Source organism: Typopeltis vanoorti, chromosome 13, assembly GCF_054136105.1.
Source record: "Typopeltis vanoorti isolate ZY-2024b chromosome 13, IOZ_Tvanoo_1.0, whole genome shotgun sequence".
Lineage (NCBI taxonomy): Eukaryota > Metazoa > Arthropoda > Arachnida > Uropygi > Thelyphonidae > Typopeltis > Typopeltis vanoorti.
Window position 1 is genome coordinate 104,598,131 of NC_143561.1, and position 20,503 is coordinate 104,618,633.

General features: G+C 37.6%; 1 protein-coding gene across 1 annotated transcript in view; it reads right to left on the reverse strand.

The window, feature by feature from the left end:
• The window catches only part of Lam (Lamin), a 170,709-nt gene that overhangs the window by 21,239 nt on the left and 128,967 nt on the right, over positions 1-20,503 (reverse strand). The window contains exon 9 of the mRNA XM_090402545.1: positions 15,993-16,109. Coding sequence (XP_090258671.1) covers positions 15,993-16,109 — 117 coding nt within the window. The remainder of the gene's footprint in view (positions 1-15,992; positions 16,110-20,503) is intronic.

Here is a 20,503-nt window from a genome sequence, read left to right on the forward strand (position 1 = left end):
TCCTAGTGGATTCACAGAAAAAACATCGACTCGGTTGGATGGTTTTTGGAGACCAATGAGGAGAACTCACCAGAAATGTGCGTTAGGTGAAGGCTAATTTTAATGGTGGGGTGTGGACCGTTTCGACTATTCGTGGTCATCATCGGAACATATTGGGAAAGTGGAAGCTATGTCAGGTCGGGTGGGTGCTTCAGAAGACCCCCCCCCTCGATCACAATCACCAGAAATGCTTTGGGGAGGAGTCAAGGTGATAATACAGGATACAGCAAAGAAGTATCTCGGCCCAATAAGAAGACCAAGAGACCCATGGATATCAGATTGAACATGGGAACTAATCAAAAGTAGGTGGATAGAAAAACAAAGAGACACAGTGACTAAAGAATAAAAGAGATTACATAGAGAAGTCAGAAGAGCCATCAAGCAGGACAAGGAAAATTTCTATACTAATAAATGTGAAGAAATCACGTTCCAGATGAGAAGACATAATTATAAAAGGATGTTTTATTTAGTTCGTAGTTTCATAGATTGATTACAAGAATATGGGAGACAGGATCATGGCCTAGAGACTGGAAGAAGTCAGTTTTCATACCACTACATAAGAAAGGTGATATGAAGGCATGCAGGAATTATAGAACTATTAGTTTGATATCTCATGCAAGCAAAATTTTATTGAAGATCATGCTAAATAGGATTGAGGCCAAAGTTGAGGCAGAGATGCCCGAGGAACAAGCAGGTTTTAGGAAAGGTAAGGGCACTAGAGATCAGATCCTTTGTCTTAGATAAATCATAGAAAAATAAAAAGAATTTAGACTTCCTCTGGTAATGTATTTCTTAGACTACTTTAAAGCTTTTGACTGTGTTGAGTATGTGAAACTGTGGGAAGTAATGGAAAGAATGGGTTTTCCTCAACACACTATCAGGTTGATAGCCGACTTGTATAAGGAGCAAGAAGCCACGGTAAGAACAGGTGTTGGATTGACTGACTGGCTTCAAGTTGGAAAAGGAGTCGAGCAAGGATGTTTACTTTCTCCTCACTTGTTTAGTATATATGCATGAAGCATTGGATGAGCGTAGGATAGGAGGTAGATTAATCAGTAATCTGAGGTATGCTGATGATACAGTACTCCTTTGTAATGAGTAATGACATGGAAGAACTAGGACTAATTCTTGATAAAGTTAACAAGATCAGTAATAACAGAGGACTTCGACTCAATCCTAGCAAGACAAAGATTATGGTTCTCAAAGGAAATACAAACAGAGAAGTTCTTGAGAAACAAGTGTACCGTAATGGAGAAAGAATTGGGGAAGTCGGCAAGTTTGAGTATCTGGGATCCATTATTAATGTGAAGAATTGCTGTTCAGAAGACGTCAGAAAAAGATTAGGAATGGCTAAAACAACAGTCAGAGACCTGTCTAAAATCTAGGATAGATCTATCTCCATGGGAACAAAGTTGAGGATTTTGAATGCAGTTGTTTTTCTAACAGCGACTTATGGATGTGAGACTTGGAACCTAAAGAAGTCAGATAAGAAACAGATATCTGCTTTTGAGATGTGGTGTTACAGAAGGCTGCTGAGGATATCATATACTGAAAGGCATACAAATGAATGGGTGTTAGAAAAGATCAGTAAATCTTTAAGGCTCCTTAAGGATATTGACAGAAGAAAGTTAAAATATTTTGGACACATAGAAAGGATGGAAGGGGGACTTCTCAGAACAGTAATAGAAGGTAAAGTTCCAAATGGTCTACCCCTGCCTCTTTTTCCTGAAAAAGAGGCAGGGGTAGACCATCAATGAGATGGATGGATGGATGGTGTGTGTGGAGTGACTGATCTTCAGAAAGTTGAGGCCGCCAGAAAAGCAAACAACAGGACTACATGGCAAGGCACATCACCGAGCATCGGAGTGACCATATGGCATCTGTAGATGCCCAGTGAACATAGAGAGAGAGAGAGAGATCAATGTAGGAGTTGAAAAAAAAAAAGAATGACCAAGCCTCACCCTTGTCATTAGGTGATGTTTCAATACTTTAGAAAGAAACAAAGATGGACAAAAGTTGTACCCAACAGATTTGGTAAGGGACTAGACGGCACAACTACCAATGACACAAGCAGAATGCATTTTTGAAAATTATGGAGACAACTACCTTGTTTGAATAAAAACTGTAGTTTAATATAACTAAAATCTACATTCGACGTTTCGACCTTTATGTCAAGGTCATCTTCTGGAGCATACAAATATACACAGGAAACAAGCTATACTACAATCAAACTGGTTTGTTAAAGATACTGACCAACCGCTACAACAATTGTTGGCATGCCCTCTGGTGAGGAAAAAAAATAAAAATAAATAAAAAATAAAAAATCATACATCAGCGCTAGAGTCCTATTATTAGTGTTGTCTACTATATACATATACTATATACATCATTCCAGCCAGTTGGTATGGAATGGTTTCTAATACTAGCTAAGGATTGGCTAGAGTCCTGACTTATGCTGGATCTTTCATACTAGGTAGGCTGAATGTGTGCCATCCAGATCCTTGGAATTTTCATGCCATCTTTGTTGTTGATATTTGGGTGGTTTATCAGGATTTCGCAGGATTCCTTAAATTTCCTTTCGTACCAGGTTTTTGTGCGGTGTAAGGTGTTGAGTGCGTGGTCTGAGAGGCATGCTTCATCATAATGGTTATATTTAATGCGTTCTTTTTTGCGTATAGGGATTGTCCGTCCTGTTTCACCAATGTACGGTAAGTTACAGGTGCAGCGGATGCAATAGACCCCAGGATGTGCTAATGGGAGGAGAGGATCCTTAGTGGAGTTGAATATGGTTTTTAGTTTAGTGGGTGGTTTAAAGGTGGCATTGAGGTTATAGTGTTGTAGGATTCTGTTGACTTTTTCTGATAACCCCCCTTTAATGTATGGGATGGCTATGGTTTTACTGTAATCTAGATTCGTTTTTGTTGTAGTTTTATAGAGTATTTTATTAACAGTATTTTTGTTATAGCCATTATTTATGAATGTGTCACTAATGATTTTTAGTTCTTGTTTCAGGGCTTGTTGATTAGAGCAAATAGTTGTGGCTCTGTTTTTAAGGGTGTTAATGACTCCATATTTTTGGGATGGGTGGTGGTATGAATTAGCATGTATGTATTGGCCAGTGTGTGTCGGTTTTCGGTAGACCGTGAAGGATAGACTGCCTGAAGGAAGACGTGTGACTAGTGTGTCTAGGAACGGGAGCGAATTTTGATTTTCGATTTCGAGGGTAAATTGTATGCGTTCGTGTTGTTTGTTCAGGTGGCTGAGGAATGTGTTTAGCGTTTGTTGCCTCATGCAGCCAGATCGCGAACATGTCATCAACGTATCTAAGCCAGACTGTCGGTCTTAGTGTGGCAGAATCAAGAGCCCTCAAAGGTTTCCATGTAGAAACGATTGGGGGGGATAATGGTGAGCCCATGGCTGTACCTTCTTTTTGTAGGTAGAATTTGTTTTGCCACACGAAGTAACCAGACTTTAGTACGTGGGCAAAGAGGGCCATAACGTCGGGTGGAAATTTGTTCTGTAGTAGGAGAATTGTGTCATTGATGGGGACATTAGTGAAAAGGGCAGAAACGTCGAAACTGACTAATAAGTCGTCTTTGTCGAGCGTTATGATTTCAATTTTGTTTATAAAGTGTTGTGTTTTTTATGTAGGAGGGGGAATGACCTACCAACTCCTTGAGTGTTGCCACTAATTTCTTGGCTATGTGGTAATTGGGACTGTCTATTCCTTTCACGATTGGTCGAAGGGGCACATTTTGTTTGTGTATTTTTGGAACCCCATATAATCTGGGGGGGGGGGGCATAGTGGGGTTTGAGTTTTTTAACCGTGTTTGGTGGCCAAGAAGTGACGGACTTGAGTAGTTTTTCTGTCTGTGTATTTTCGGAACCCCATATAATCTGGGGGGGGGGTTGAGTTTTTTAACATTGTCTGGTGGCCAAGAAGTGATGGACTTGAGTAGTTTTTCTGTTTTATCCTTTATCCTTTTTGTTGGGTTGTAATTTACCATTTTATATGTGTTGTTATCAGCTAATTGATTTATTTGAAGTACGTATGTTGACCTGTCAAGGATGACAGTGGCATTGCCTTTATCCGCTTTCATTATTATTATGTTTTGTTTGGCTTTTAATGATTTAATTGCTGCTAATTCTGTTTTTGTCAGGTTGTTCTGTATGGTTTTCTTAGTATTCAGGACATTACTGGTTTCTAGTTGTATTTTATCTGCTATATTGTTAGGTAGGGATCTGATGCCTCTTTCAATGTGGTAGATAAAATCCAATTTGTTTACCTTTTTAGGTGCTATTGCATAGTTCAGTCCTTTATTTAGTAGCGTAAGTTCGCCGTTGTTCAGGGTGTGGCTTGATAGGTTAATCACATGGTTCTTGCTTTCGGTGGTTGGTCGCTCCTTGTCTCCCTTGTTTGTTGTTCATTGTTGGTGTTTATCGGGGAGGAAGTCCTCTGATTGGATGGATTCCTGTGATTGGCCGCCATATTTTGCAGTTGTTTCAAACTGTGGAATTTCTTCTCGAGTTTTTCTTTATTCTTTTCCAGGGTATGTTTGGTCGAATTGTCAGTAATTCTTTCAAGTGTTTGTAGAATGTCTGGATTAACATAGTTCGATAGTTCTGATTGTAATTTAGAAACCAGATTTTGTGTTGTAGCTAGGTTTTGGCGGGCTGTTTGAATCTGTTCCCTAAGCATTGCTTTTTCTGTGCGGTCATAGATACGAAGTGCCTTAGTGGATGTAAATTTCTTTTTTAGCCTGATGCAGATCGGAATAAGGTTATTGTCTCTGCATCTTTTTAAAAAGGCCGATTGATCAGGAGAGAAATACGAATCTTTAGCTTACCATAGGGATTGCAGCGCTTGTGGAATGATACCCACAAGCGCTGCAATCGCTATGGTAACAACATTATAACCTCAATGCCACCTTTAAACCACCCACTAAACTTAAAACCATATTCAACTCCTCTAAGGATCCTCTCCTCCCATTAGCACATCCTGGAGTCTATTGCATCCGCTGCACCTGTAACTTACCGTACATTGGTGAAACAGGACAGACAATCCCTATATGCAAGAAAGAACACATTAGACACATTAAATATAACCCATTATGGTGAAGCATGCCTCTCAGACCACGCACTCAACACCTTACACCAAATCAAATGGAAAAGCACCTGCTCCTTACACCACACAAAAACCTGGTACGAAAGGAAATTTAAGGAATCCTGCAAAATCCTGATAAACCACCCAAATATCAACAACAAAGATGGCATGAAAATTCCAAGGATCTGGATGGCACACATTCAGCCTACCTAGTATGAAAGATCCAGCATAAGGCAGGACTCTAGCCAATCCTTAGCTAGTATTAGAAACTATTCCATACCAACTGGCTAGAATGATGTTAATATATGTATATAGTAGACAACACTCATAATAGGACTCTAGAGTTGATGTATAATTTTTTATTTTATTAAATTTTTTTATTTTTCTCTAGTTCCCCCCCCCCCCCTCACCAGAGGTCAGGCCAACAATTGTTGTAGCGGTTGGTCAGTGTCTTTAACAAACCAGTTTGATTGTAGTATAGCTTGTTTCCAGTGTATAGTTGTATGCTCCAGAAGATGACCTTGACATAAAGGTCGAAAAGTCGAATGTAGATTTTAGTTATATTAAACTAAAGTTTTTATTCAAATACGGTAGTTGTCTCCATAATTTTCAAAAATGCATTCAGATCACTGTGCAAGCCTAAAAGAAAGAACACAAGCAGAATATTTTCTACATTTATCCTTGTTGAATTAAGACTTTGCCCTTTTAATGATGATTTTACAAGTGTTGCAGGCAACAGTGTAGGCTGCAAATGAAGCTGGTGTTTTGTCTCAAACCACCTGTGAAAGGCTGTTTGCTTTTCTTGGACACCATAGCAGACTTAAACTTTCCATTCCAGTATTTATTATTTCTGTAACAAGATCAAAACATGTATCCAGATCATAAGAATGAAAAACAATAGTCTGATCATGGAAAAGAGGAGTAAAAGTCAAGCAAGTTCTTCCACTTGGCATTGTTGTAATGCCAGAGCATGTGAGGTTGTGAATGACTGAAGAAAGGACATTCCATCAGAGATGAAACTTGGATAAGATTGTTGGACGAGTGAAGACAATTATCAGGAATTCAGGTAGGAGATGAATGATCTGTTTGTAGTCATTGTGTATCAGCAAAAATCTCTGCCTCTCTTCCAGATCAGTAAGTGAAATTTGAAAAAAGAGCAGCCAATTAGAAATGTTGACATTGAAATCACCAAGAAGGGCGACTTCACTGCTTGGAAATTTTGACTGTAGTTTCTCGGGCTTTAAAGATAGGAAATCAAAAAAGGTCAGAATGATTTTTAGAATTGGGAGAACAGTAGAGGCAGAAGATCAACAAAACAAAATGTGGCAAAGAAATTTTAAATCACAGGAGGTCAAAAAGGTGAGTTTCTAGGTTAGACATCCTTTGGAGGAATATCAGCATGCACAAGTACCTCCCTTATGGCAGAAGGAGTCACAAAGAACATAATTTTGAACATTTAAGATGAGCTGTGGTTGATTTAATAGAAATTTGAGGTTTAGTAAGAAACAGAACATCAGGTTTGGATGACCGAAGATAATGATGGTGCACATCATTTAAGTTACTGTTGATGTCACAGATGTTAGTAAAGTGAATATGAAGGATTTCTTTTTGTGTGTGATTTTTAAGGAAATTTTTTTTTTTTTTTTTAGATTTTAGAGGAGGTTTATTTTTTTCTTAAGCTGCAGAGACTATATCTATTTAGACTTGTTTCATGTTTAATGTTACAAAAATCGAAGAGAAAAAGGGAAGGAAAACAGACTTAAACATGTCACCCATATAGAGAATATGCAGTTTTCAACCAAAACGTGGACTCAACAGTGCCCCATCCCCCCACATACCACTATACAAACTCCCTCCAGACAGGAACTGGCAGTGAGATTATGTTCCATTTGATCAGGAAGCCTTCTCCTAAAAGACACACTGCACTCTAGTTTTTGGTCTGTACCACAATCTGCTCCAGGACAAGTATGCACATCAGATATGCTTGTCTTCCACTGCTGGAGAGCCAGGATGTAATCAATCTGGTGCCTTGACCTATCAATGTTAGATGTCCAAGTATAGGTCCGTCATGGATGTTTCTAAAAGCAGGCATTGGTAATAACTAATCTATATAACTAAGCAGGTATTGGTAATAACAGTCTTTCACCACGGGTGTTACGTTCACTCAGACCAAACATGCCACACTCCAGCCTGACTATCATACTCTTTCGCATTTCTGCATTTAAGTCCCCTAAAATGTACAGTATGTCTCTCCTTTTGTAGGCAGTCCAAAACATTTTGTAAGTTTTCATAGAATTCCCCACTCTCTTCTTCAGGCCTATCCATGTGGGGTGCATAAACTACCACAATTGATACATTGGTAGAGTGAGCCTTAACTAATAGAGAGTATCCTATCATTAATGGGGTTATAACCAAGAAGGCTTCTTGCCTGAGCTGTCTTCAGTATCACAGCTAAACCATGATGTTTTGAGTCACCACCCGAGTAAATAACTAGCTTACCATCCTGTCTTTTGATGTGACCTTCTCCATTCCATCTACTCTCTGTAATTCCCAGGATGTCAATTTTATACCTATCCATCTCTTTACAAACAATCTCGAGAGTACCCATCTGTAGACTCCGAACATTCCATGTGCCTATGTAAAATTCCCTTCTAAGATTAATCTTATACCTTCTGTGTAGCTCATTTACAGTATCACTGACTTTTGATGAAGACTGTAATATACTTCTCGAACAGGACCCTCTGCCTAACACGGAGGGTCCTGATTATTCTGCGACAGCCGATGCAGCATGAGATGTGTTCTAAGGCACAATCATATTAGCATTTTGGAGTGAAGTCACTGGAAGAAGAAAGTGGTAGGGTTGCAGAGGCCCTTTACACATAAGATGAAATAGCAAAATAGGAAAGATTCACCCCTAGCCCTCGAATACTCTAATAGCATTGGGGGAAAGGAGCAAGAAGAGAAGAAAAAATGGGAGGGACCAGTCTACAGATAATATAACAGATATATATTATTACATGAAGTAAGGCATGGTCCAACATCAGGTACCTCGGGTTTGCCATGCCTACTTACTAAAGTGAGCCTCTGAGTCACCTACATCGATGACCATGGCAAATTACCTCCTTCCTTGCTTAGAACATTGCACCTCATGTCTCCTCTGACCTTCTGCCAGAAAGACATCACAAGAATCTTGAATAACTTGGATACTACAAAGGCAGCCAGTCCTTATGGATTTTCACCCATTGTGCTCTTGAACTAAAGCCTGTTCTCTGTCATCTCTTCACTAAACTTTACTCAGCTGGCATCCATCCTTCAGCATGGAGGAGAGCTCATATACAATCGGTTCACCCCCCCCCCCCAAAAAAAAGAAGAAAAATGCTATTGACCTATTACTCTTATATCAGTTTTGTCTAAAGTAATGAAGAATGCTCTCAACAGTCAGCTTCTTCAACACCTTGAGAACTGCTATCTAATTAGTGACCACCAGTGTATGGATTTCACTGCTCAAGATCCACAGGAGATCTCCTGGCTTACATCGCTCATGTTTAGACCCATTCCAAGGAAAGTTTGAAGAAACTTGTGCTGTTGCTCTTGATATTTCCAGGGCTTTTGAGAGGGGCTTCTCAATACGTTGCTATCATTTGTGTAAATGGATTGCCAGTTTTCTCCTCAGATTAGTCCCTACTTGTAATGGCGGATGGTGTTCTATCCTTAGACTTTCCTGTAAATGCCAGTATCCATCAGGGCTCTGACACAATCATATTTCCAGTCAAGATGGTACTTTGCTGACGAACGCTTACTTACTCAGTACAAATTTCAAATTCAGCTAACATCAGAATACTGCTCTCGTGTATGGGGTGGTGCACCAAAGAACTTCCTAAAAATTCTTGATGCTGTTCAGAAAAGGGCAGTCCACACTAGGTGGTGTCTGTGAGTAAGCTACTATAAACTAGTGCTCCAGCATTTTATCACTACTGCAAGAGCTTCCCATTCAAATTAAACATCAAACAGAAATCTTAACATTGGGTACTAAGGAGCTGATAACTTCAGCACAACCTGTGAGTACTTTTAGTGCACTAAATCAGTTATATTTTGATCTAAAAATCAGCCACGTGCAAGTGCCTGCTATGCCTATCGTGCGGAGCAAAGATGCCGGCAACAAAAGTGAAATCTTGCTCAAGATATGGAAGACCCTTATTAGATCTCTAAACATACAAGAACCAATTATAGTGCCAATTATAGAACATTCCTAAATAACAAGTGAAATCATACACGCGCTCTGCATGTATTGTACGCATTCTGTTTTGTCAAATTCCATAGTTGTCGTGGTCAAGAAAATTAACGTTTTAACATGAATAGAATCCATGGGGAAACCAAACAAAAGGTATGCCGTTTTGATCCTAAAATGCAAAAAGGCCAGACTATTAAATCGTCTTACTTTTTTGAAAAGATGTCGGGACAACAACATCATTCCCAAGTTTCTATCTTTAAAGGAACAATTCCATTCCAGACAAGCTAAACATATTTATTTTAAAACATCGTTAGCCCTTTTACATGAACGGATAGAACACACTAGATTTCTATTAAGCAAAACAGATTTACAATGTTATCAGTTTTTTGAAGATATCTCTAGTACTTTAGACCAAGATGGTCACTTCTAGACAGAATGATCAATATTAGCTATGAGAAAGCCTTTATAACAAGCAAAATTAACTAAATCAAAACCTCCTCTGCCAGATAACAAAGTTATTTTTAATCTATCAGTCACGTATTAACAAAACCAGAGATCTCTATACTCAAGAGAGGTTTTAACTTTGCAATAACACCTGATCATATTCCTAAAGTGGATATCATTCGTAATATAGCAAAGGCAGTCTCGTTGTTACAGGAACCCACAGCTAATGATCTTAGATTAAAAAGTAGTATTATCCTCTCATCTTCAAAAACTCCTAACACAAACATCACCCCCTCTGGAAAAAAGAACAATGTATAGTTTAAAGGAAAAGAAATATATCATTATATTAAAAGCAGATAAGGGCACCTGCACGATGATTTTAAACACCAGGTTTACGAAGATAAAATTAGCAACTTGCTATCAGATACGTCTGTTTATCGTGTCCTGGTCACAGATCCAACATTAAGGAATCACAATGATACCAATGATTTTTTGCGTTGCATGGTAAACTGGCCTACAGATTTAAAACGAAAACTGAAGTCTATGCATCCACTAACACCAAGACTATATGGTGCTCCAAAAGTACACAAAGATGGAATACCGTTATACCCTATTGTAGACGGTATCAACTCGCACACCTATCTGTTATCTAAACACCTTGCAAGCCTCCTCAAACAACACATCCATAATTCGGATGCTTACATACGAAATTCACAACATTTCGTAGAGAAATTGAACAACATCTCCAATACGGACCTACTCACAAGTTTGGATGTTACATCTCTATTCACTAACATTCCTGTGGAAGAAGTTTTCAACATTTTAGAAAGTTTGTTTCTGCAAGATATCACTTCCTTGTTCCGTCATTGTTTAACATCAAACTTTTTTCTTATGGAATAAAACCATATATCAGCAATTGACTGGCCTTGCAATGGGTAGCCCTCTCTCACCATCTTGTGCTGATCTTTTAATGGAGGATCTTGAAAGTAAAATTTTATCTCAAGTAGACCCTAAACCCACAGTATGGTGGAGATATAGACGATATTTTCATTGTTTGGAACCACACAAAAAAAGGGCCTGTTTGATTTTTTAAACAAGATCAACTCATTAATACCACCATACAATCAAATTCACTCTATATCTTGAAAAAGATAATCAATTATCATTTTTGGACACTCTTATTAAGAAGTAAACGAATATCCACCTCAGCCTCTTAGTTTACTGAAAACCTACAAATCAGGATGTTATTTGCACTTTAGCTCCTCCCACTGCATTTCTCAGAAACTTAGCATTGTACACATGCTAAAAAAGCGAGCTTTCTGCATTATAACAGATCAACAAGATCTCCAGGATGAATTATCTCTGATATCTAGCAACCTCACCATGAATGGCTACCCTCGGAGACTCGTCCACCAGATACTTTTCTCTGACCCCCCCCCTCACAAAGACAATGGGACAACACACGGTATATTTCTACAATCGTCATTCCATACGTGGGGACAGTTTCTAATAAAGTTGCAAGACTCCTCAAAACCCCATAGAATAAGAGTGACTTTTAAACTTACAGAAACGATTAGACAACTCTTAAGATCTTCAAAAGATGGCCATCCTTTCTTCAAATATGCTGGAGTTTACAACATACCCTGCTCGTACAGTTTAAATTACGGTAAAACCCCGAAGTTATGCGGTAGGTGGGACCAACAAAAAGCGTGTAAGTCGAATTCGCGTAACTTGGGGTATAATTTTGCATGTAATTTATATATACAAACATATAATTGGGACCAAAGGTTTACAAAAACACCTATATTTTTTAAGAAATATAATCATAATTGTAGTTTTTCGTACATAAAAAAAAAAAAGTTATTTCGATGTCGATGGTTTCATAAAATCTAATAGATTCGTCTGACGGCATAATGTCTTTTTCTTGTCATGCAAAATTTCTTCATAGAAAGCTAATGATTTTTTTATTCCTTGCCTTGTGGCTACAATTCGTTCCTTGTTAGAATCTATGTCCTCCAAAATCTGTAAACCTTTCTTTTATGATTGTTCTTACTGTGGATTCCTGTAGATCGAACTTCTTTGCTAGCTCACAAATATTCATTCTGCCTTCAAAATCCTTAATAATGTTGAGTTTTGTTTCCAAAGTCAATGTTTTTCTTTTCTTGCTAGCAGTAGAAGAATCAGACTTGCTTCTTTTGGATGACATTATTATTTTTTATGTGATAAAATTTTTATAAAGAGCATAACATTAAACAATCGCAAGGTTTGTAGACTATAAAAATCGTGCATGAATGGAGACCGCATGAAACACATCAGTGCTTGTTCACAGCATGTGCGACACTGGCGAATGCGGCCGGCGCCTGAAAGATACGACTAGTGGTGAGGCGTGAAGCAGGATGGGAATACATACATATAAGAAACCGCGTAACTCCGGATTTGCGTAAGTCGGGGTATGACTGTACATCTGCCAGACTTCAAGAAGCCTTGAGATTCGACAAAGGGAGCACATTGGAGACATTAATAACAATAGAGAAGAAAAATTGGGTTTATCCTTTCATTTCTCAAGAACTAACCATATCACAGAGTGGGATAAAAGCACCATTCCTTACATAGAGGAGGATTTCCACTCCCAAATTATTAAAGAAGCCACAACAGTTGCTCATTCAGTACAAAACCTTAACAGGAACCAAGGATTAATCTTGCCCGAGATCTGGAACACCCTCATTAGATCTGTAAACATACAAGAACTGAATTATAGTGCCACTTATAGAACGTTCCTAAATAACAAGTGAAATCATACATGCTCTATGCATGTATTGTACGCGTTCTGTTTTGTCAAATATAATTGGAATCAGTTGATTTATAGTCTGTAACAGTTTTTAGCTTTAAGTGCCTTATATCAGTTATGTACCCTGAAGATGCCAACAGCCTCAGTTGGTGAAACTAGTTAGTATAACATAGTTGTTATACCAACAACTGTGCCAGAAAAGCAAGAACAATTCATCACAGAATATTTGGTAATTCTCTAATAATTCAAAGTAAAATTTGTGTCGTATAGTAGGGGTAGGTAGAGCATTGTGCCACATTCTCCACTATATGTTAGCATCTAATAATGGCTCCACTATATGTTAGCATCTAATAATGGCTCCACTTTAGTAAGGTAGATCCCACTTAATAGGGATTTGTTGAAATGAAGAAGGGTCCCATTCTGAAGTTGACTGCTGTGTTCTTTTGATTAAAAATTCATATACTTTGTGCATGCTGGATGTGCCGATTGCTACCACCGTACTACTTGTTTTCAAGAGATATCTAGGCTTCAGATTTTCTATTATTGGTTCCAGAAGGCTTGTTTCAGATGCAATTTCTGGCGAGGCTATCTGAAGTGCAGATTTGATGGTGTCCATCTGTTCAGCTTAGTTGCCATATTCAAGGGTTGCTAGTGATTCTGGATAGCACCATGTGATGTTTGGGGATAAAATATCTGCTATGACTCTTACTCTTCTCTAACTACATGCAGGGAAGATAGAGAGAGAAAGAACTTGAAAATTTTTGTGCTGACACAAGTGTGCATTGTAAAAGAAAATTGGAACACTAAAATCAGGAAATGTGCTTTATTGGCCAGATGATGTCAAACAGAGGAGAAGGTTTCCTTATCTTTGGCTGATGATAGATGATTTGTGGTAGTGTGAAAAGGGCATTGTTCATCAAAATTGACTCTCCCCTGTCCCTTTTCCCCCTAGAAAAAAAAAAAAAAAAAAAAAAAAAATCTGTTAAGATACATGCAGTAGTTAGTCACAATCATTTCACAATTCAACTTCAAACTCACAAAACAAATTCTTCTTCCTCCTCATTCATTCCCTCTATTGCTCTGATGTGGGATAACCCCCCCCCCTTTTTATGGTATTCAAATTTTTCTTTTTTCTCAAATTTTGAGCAACTCCTTTGGCATGGGATTATGCTTCTCCCCTCAAAAAAAAAAAAAATAAATAAATAAATAAAATATAACAAATAAAAAATAAATGGGGAACATACGATTTGTGGGATATATGCTTACCATTGAACTGAAAAGGAAAAATCAACTGGTTGAAAGAAAATAACCCATAATAATAAACAAATTATGACGGGTGTAATTGAATTATATGTGCATTTGTGGAGCACTTAGCTGGAATAGGGAAACTAATAACACAGAAAGAGAGAGAGGTTCTTAATGAAAAAAAGAAAAACCGGCCAAAGAACATATGACAGGCATAGCAAATTATTGTGGTAATTTTTTTTTAACATCTTCATCTCTGAAATTCATCTATCACTAAGATATTTGCAAATATACAATTTCATCAATGGGATTCCTCATTGAAATACTTGCAGAGATAATGACTGCAATGTGCTCTGCCTGCAAGAAACTCACAGAGGAGAAGGTGCTGCAAGACCTTACACCCATGGCATGAAACTTATCAAAGAAATACCCCACGATAAATATGGCAGTGCAACATTTACAAAAGAGAACTTGATCCCATCGTCCATTGGCTCAACGAACAACAGAAACATTGAGATTATTACGATCACGTTTAAAAATATCTCAATCACCTCAGTCTATAAACCACCAGAAGCTTTCTCCTTCCCTGACATCCTCCTCAATAATAATGCATACATGACTAATGTTGTATTAGGTGACTTTAACAGCCATAGTGTTAACTGGGGTTACGCAAAGTCCAACGAAGATGGAGAACTTGTTGAAAAATAGGCTGAAAACCTTTCTCTAAACCTGATACATAATCCAAAACTCCCTGCATCTTTCAACAGTGGCAGATGGAAGCGAGGCTATAACCCTGACCTCATATTTGTTAGCTCAAAAATATCCAACATCTGTGTTAAAAAGGGTTTTAAATCCGATTCCACATACTCAACATAGACCAATAATGCTTCAATTCAACCCAGCAATTATGCCTAACACCGTCCCTTACAGACAATTTAATTTCCAAAAAGCTAATTGGAAGGGTTTCATGGAAGATCTTGACCACTCCATAGAAGAAGTCCCTCCAAACCCTCAAGAGTATCCAGAATTCATAAAAATACTGAGGAAAATCTCCACCAAACACATCCCCCCGAGGATGCCGCACAAACTACATTCCAGTGACATACAAGCCCAGTATGTTGATTACTTACAACTTTACAACACCAACCCCTTCTTAGAAGAGACAATCCAAGCAGGAGAAAAATTATGCTCCAAGATGGCAGAGGAAAGGCATTCCTCATGGAAAAAAGAAATAGAAGCCCTTGATATGACCCATAGTAGTAGAACGGCATGGAACTTTATCAACAGAATTAGGAAGAATTTCACTAAGCCATATGAGTATCCGCAGGTAACCGCTAATCAAACTGCTCACCAGCTGCTTCTGAATGGAAAATTCACTAAAAAACACACAAAAAATAAGATACTTAGAACCCCCAGTGAGGAACAAAATATGATTAACTCAGATTTCACCATCACTGAACTCAACGCTGCCATAAACCTATTAAAACCTAGAAAATCTGCAGGCCTTAATGATGTCTGTAATGAACAGATTAAAAATTTTGGAACTAGGACTAAAGAGTGGTTATTAAACCTATACAACACTTGCCTCAGAGCCCTAAGGATACCAACTATCTGGAGGCGTGCCAAAGTGGTGGCCTTTCTGAAACCAGGGAAAACCCTAACTGAAGCAAAAAATTACAGACCTATATCACTACTCAGCAACCTCTTTAAACTCCATGAACGATTAATTTTGAATAGGCTACAACCCCTAATCGAACCCCATCTTATTGCTGAGCAGGCTGGCTTTAGACCAGGCAAATCCTGCACATCACAAATTCTCAACCTCACTCTTTTTCATATATAATTCACCTACCAAATCTAAGCTGATCTCATTGTAATGTATCCTAATTTGTTGTAAATTATGTTGCCACTTACTTACTACTGCACTACTTGTGTTTGGATACGAAATAAATAAATAAATCTATAATTACCAAATTAGGTTAAGAAAGTAAGTTACTTGTCCATAACAGGCCACTAAGCATATGTAAAATAAAGATGGATGTATGTGATTAACCATAAAGTTACATCCTAGCACTTAATAATTACAACTTAATATTAGTAGCTTCAAATCATATCTATAGTTTATGTAATATTTCACTTACTTCTCCATTACTGTTTAACAAATTTGTGGTCATATTATCGGCAACAAACCAAGTTTGTCCTTTCATAACAAGGTCAGCTGGAGGATTGTGTGTTACTCCACTATCTGCACTCCATACCTAATGTTTAAAAATTAAATAGTGCAATTTTAATATCAAATTTAAGTAAAAACTTAGTCAAACAAGACAAAAAAAATAAATGCATTTTTCAAATGGTGAATTGTTGCTACAGTTTGAAATTTTCAAGCCTGTGGATTATAAAACAAGCAAACATAGTCCAGAGCAGGAGGAACTAAACAGGAACCCAATTATAAGCATACAATATTTTACTAGAACAACCTCAATAAAACTGAAGATAGAAACTACTGACAGGAAAAGAAAGTCATGGAAATATAATACAAAATGAAGCAGGAGAAAGGATGTTGGAGTTTCAGGCGATTCTTTATTGTAAACACTTACTTTTGACAACATAAAAGAAGACTATACACATGGGTTTCACCTTTTTTTTTTCCAGCATTTGGCTAAGAATACATGCATATGCCAACACACACACACAAAAAAAAATGACATATAAGACAACAAATGCATAAAAGAATACTATAGTGTGAAGTGACACTGTAGTCATATATACATATAAAAATATACAAATAAGCATCAAATTAAAATTGAATGTCTAAGTTTGACAGCCAATCAAAGCATCTGTAGAAACTGTTATAAAGTAAGTTACTGGTCCCATGTAGGCTCTGTGAGGACAGTCAAACGTGATCTGGTGTATAGTTTGGTTATCCTCATCACAGTCACAAGATGCGTTTGGTCTTATTCCCAAAGTAAATAAGGAAGCTCCGCATCTACCATGGTTGGTGAACCCTATTTAGGGAGGTCCATATTTTTCGAGGTAGGTCGAACCCTGATGGAAGGCTGCTTAGGTTAAAGACAGTCTGCCAGATTACCAGGGCTTTGGCAATCCATTCTGTCTTCCATGTATTTTTGCATCATAGCCCTCAGTGACAAGTTGTTGTGCTGTTATAATAGGCGGGTGTCTTGACTTAAGCCTCTGTGATGGAAAGCTGTCAATATCAAAGTGTATAGGAAGTAGCGTATTCTGGCAAATTTTGTTATATTCACAAATCAGGTTGTCTTGCCATCATAGTTGTGGCGGTTGTATGTGGCTCAAAACTGGTAGCCAATATGATGGGGGTAGTCTTTATTGCTCCAGAAATGATACGCATTGTCTGATTCAACACAATATTAATTAATGTAATGTGTGCACTGTTCAGCCAGACAGCTGAGCAGTATTCAGCAATTGAGTAAACTAGGCCAGAGCGGATGTCCTTAATGTTGGAGCACAAGCCCCCCCCCCATTGTTCCCGCATGTTTATGCAATATGTTATTTCTAGTTCTGAGTTTGGCAGCAATACTGGAGAGATGTCTATTAACCTCTCTACAGGCTGTGGTGGATGAAATAGTGAGACCAAATTGCACTTCTTATCCATGTTATTCAATAGGTTAACAGAATCATATCCAGATTTTGTTGAACGTCTATAGATGACATGGCCAGTAGGGGTGTTAAAGGAGAGGGTTCTGCCCAGATACTTTGGATTAAAATTTTGCAGTAGTATGTTCCCATTTAGTGGCACTCTTAAGATGTCTCATGCAATGCTGCTGTTCAAATGGAAACAGCATGTTTCAGTCTTGGTAGTGCTTGGAATAAGATACCACTTCTGAAAGAAGTGGTATCATCCTCTAGGTCACTATTTAATACGTGCTCTATAGTACAGAAGTTCTGGTGTTGGAATGTCATGCACAGATCATCAGAGTATGCGCATTTTCTAGACATTGTCCTTGGAAGGTCAGAAATATACAAACTGAATAGAAGAGTGGCCAGAACTGAACCTTGTGGGAGTCCACTGTTAAGTGTTATTTGTTATTAGGCTTCACTTAATAGCAAACAAAAGAGAAAAATGCTATCAAAGCAGCAAATACATACCTGGTGCAGACTCTGGAATGGATCATTAATTAATGATGATTGAAGTTAAATTGAAATTAAGGACTAAAAAGAAACAAAAGGCTTGTATTAAATTTGATTTAAATCATAAATGAAGCACTTAAAGCAGTGGTTCCCCAACTGTCCACTACAGTGCCCTGGTGGTGCTGCTAAATATTCAAATATTTTCAATGAAATGACACTTAGCCCACATGGCTTTAGAATCGGATTATCGATACGTAGATGCGATGATAGTAAGGACATGATTTATTTATTCAATGATTTGATTGTTCAAAATATGTACTTATTTTATACTTTTTACATAAATTGTTTGTGAATTTGAAATACGTGTTTCATTTATTTTTTTAATTTAACCAATCTAACCGCACCAACTGCACACTGCAACTGTTAGGTAGGCCTATATTCTGACTTTGGGTGCCGTGAACCAAAAAATTTGGGAATCACTGACTTAAAGTAAAAGTTGGAAGGAAATTAAAAAGTCTGGATAGGACAGGAAGATAATTAGAATTGTGGACATAAACAAACTATATAGTAAAGGAAGAAGCAAAGAAGAATCTAATTAAATGATCAAGAAATATTGCAAATTGCTGTCAGATAGCAATAGAAGAAGAAAAATTAAACTTCAGGGAAACAAAGAAAGGTGGGACAGGTGAATGCAGATTTTCAGAGAGACTTTTTTTTTAGAAAAGATTTAGATGTTTTTCTTTATCAGGGAAATTGAAGAAAGTAACAGTACAGGTAGACAGGTAGAACAAGAGATCTGTTTCAAAAGACAAATGTAGTTACAAGTAAGTTTATTCCTAGATTAGGAAAGTAGTAAAAAGTAATTTAGGGGGGGGGGGAACTCAATGGAAGAAGTGGAAAAAAAAAAAAAAGATAAAATGATATAACACGTACAAGAAATTTGAAAGGAAAGAATTTATTGAGAAAAACGTTATAATGAACAATAATATGAGCAATAGAATAACTACCAAAAGAAAATCTCCTGGAGCTGATGGAGTGCCAATGGAATTGCTTAGAGCAGCTGTGGACAAAGCAATAAATATATATTAATGACTGATTGTTGCTTTTGAGTTTAACAGCACAAGGACAGCTATAGTCATACCGTGCCAATAGATAAAGTAATAAATAAGCAGCATAAAGAGATATAAAAATCAAATGTGAATGGGATGATAAAAATAAGTCGAAAAATTCATAAAAAAAAATTGGTTTTAGCTCAACTAAACTTAAAAAAAAAAAAACTATGTTCGGGTAGGCATATGGAAGAAGGTGTTGCTTCTTGTGTTTAAGAGGGAGATGTTACTGTTGTCGAGCATATGCTCAACAATACTTCCTATGATGATGGTTTGGGCACTACTCCACAGCATGTTGTGTCCATTTAAATCCCCATTAAAAGTAAAGGCAATGGTAACTGCAATATGATATCATCAAGGAGGTATCCTGAGAGATCTGACTGAGTATGGAAACTCAAACTTTCTTCTTCTTTTGTCCTTACCATGCCATTTCACTTGGGGAATGCTCCTGGTCCGTAATTGCCAGGATATTCTGTTTTGGATTGTCAATTTCCCTAACTGGGCAGTTTGGAGATTTTTTTTCTTCTTTTTTTTTCATAAGGGACATCCAAGTTAAACGGAGTCTGCCACATTCCCTTGGTTTTGTACACATTTCCATTACTTCCTTCATCATGTGAACACTATCTAAACCATAGATCAGTTATTTTATTAGTAACAGATCTAACTTTGAAGCTTCCAGAGATGTGTTTGTTACACACTTTATCTAGCATGGTAATGCCATTTGTTCACTCTGTGACGTGTAACTTTTGTTCTTGTTTCTTAGGAGGCCAACATTCCACACTGTATATAATGGCAGGTCATACTGCTGTTTTATATATATCCCTTTACTCATACTGGTATCCTTCTGCCACATAATACTCCGGACAGTGCTCTCTCCATTGCATCCAACCAGTATTTCATGCAGTGTTCCACATCTGCATCGATGGTGCTGTACTTTGTGAGAATTGATCCTAAGTACTTGAAGCTGTCAACGTTCTTAAGTGGGTTACACAGATACGAGACCCTTCAACACTTCTGCGCATGTTAACAGGAGAATCCATTCCGATAATACGGTAATCAATTCGTATTGTGGGATGAGTTGTTTATTATTACACATCAGATAATTAACTTCTCTTTTATGATCATTGTAGTTTTTAAAGTGATAACTATTTTGCTTGTTTAACAGTTGGCAAATTTTACCTATAAAGAACATGATTTCACGTGTTGTTGTTGACCAATTCGTTCATCGCCTTATTTCTTTCTCCCCTTCAACATGAATTGACTCTTCTTGGCAGTCTGTCAACAAGAGCTATATATGATGGTAATGTCAGGGCTAATTTACTGTTAATTTGCAAGCACCAGTTTCCAGAGCTCCTCCACTTATCTAGCATTAACTGCAAATCTGGGTTATCGCTCATCAGAACAATGTCGGTAGCATATAAAATAATTTCATGGTG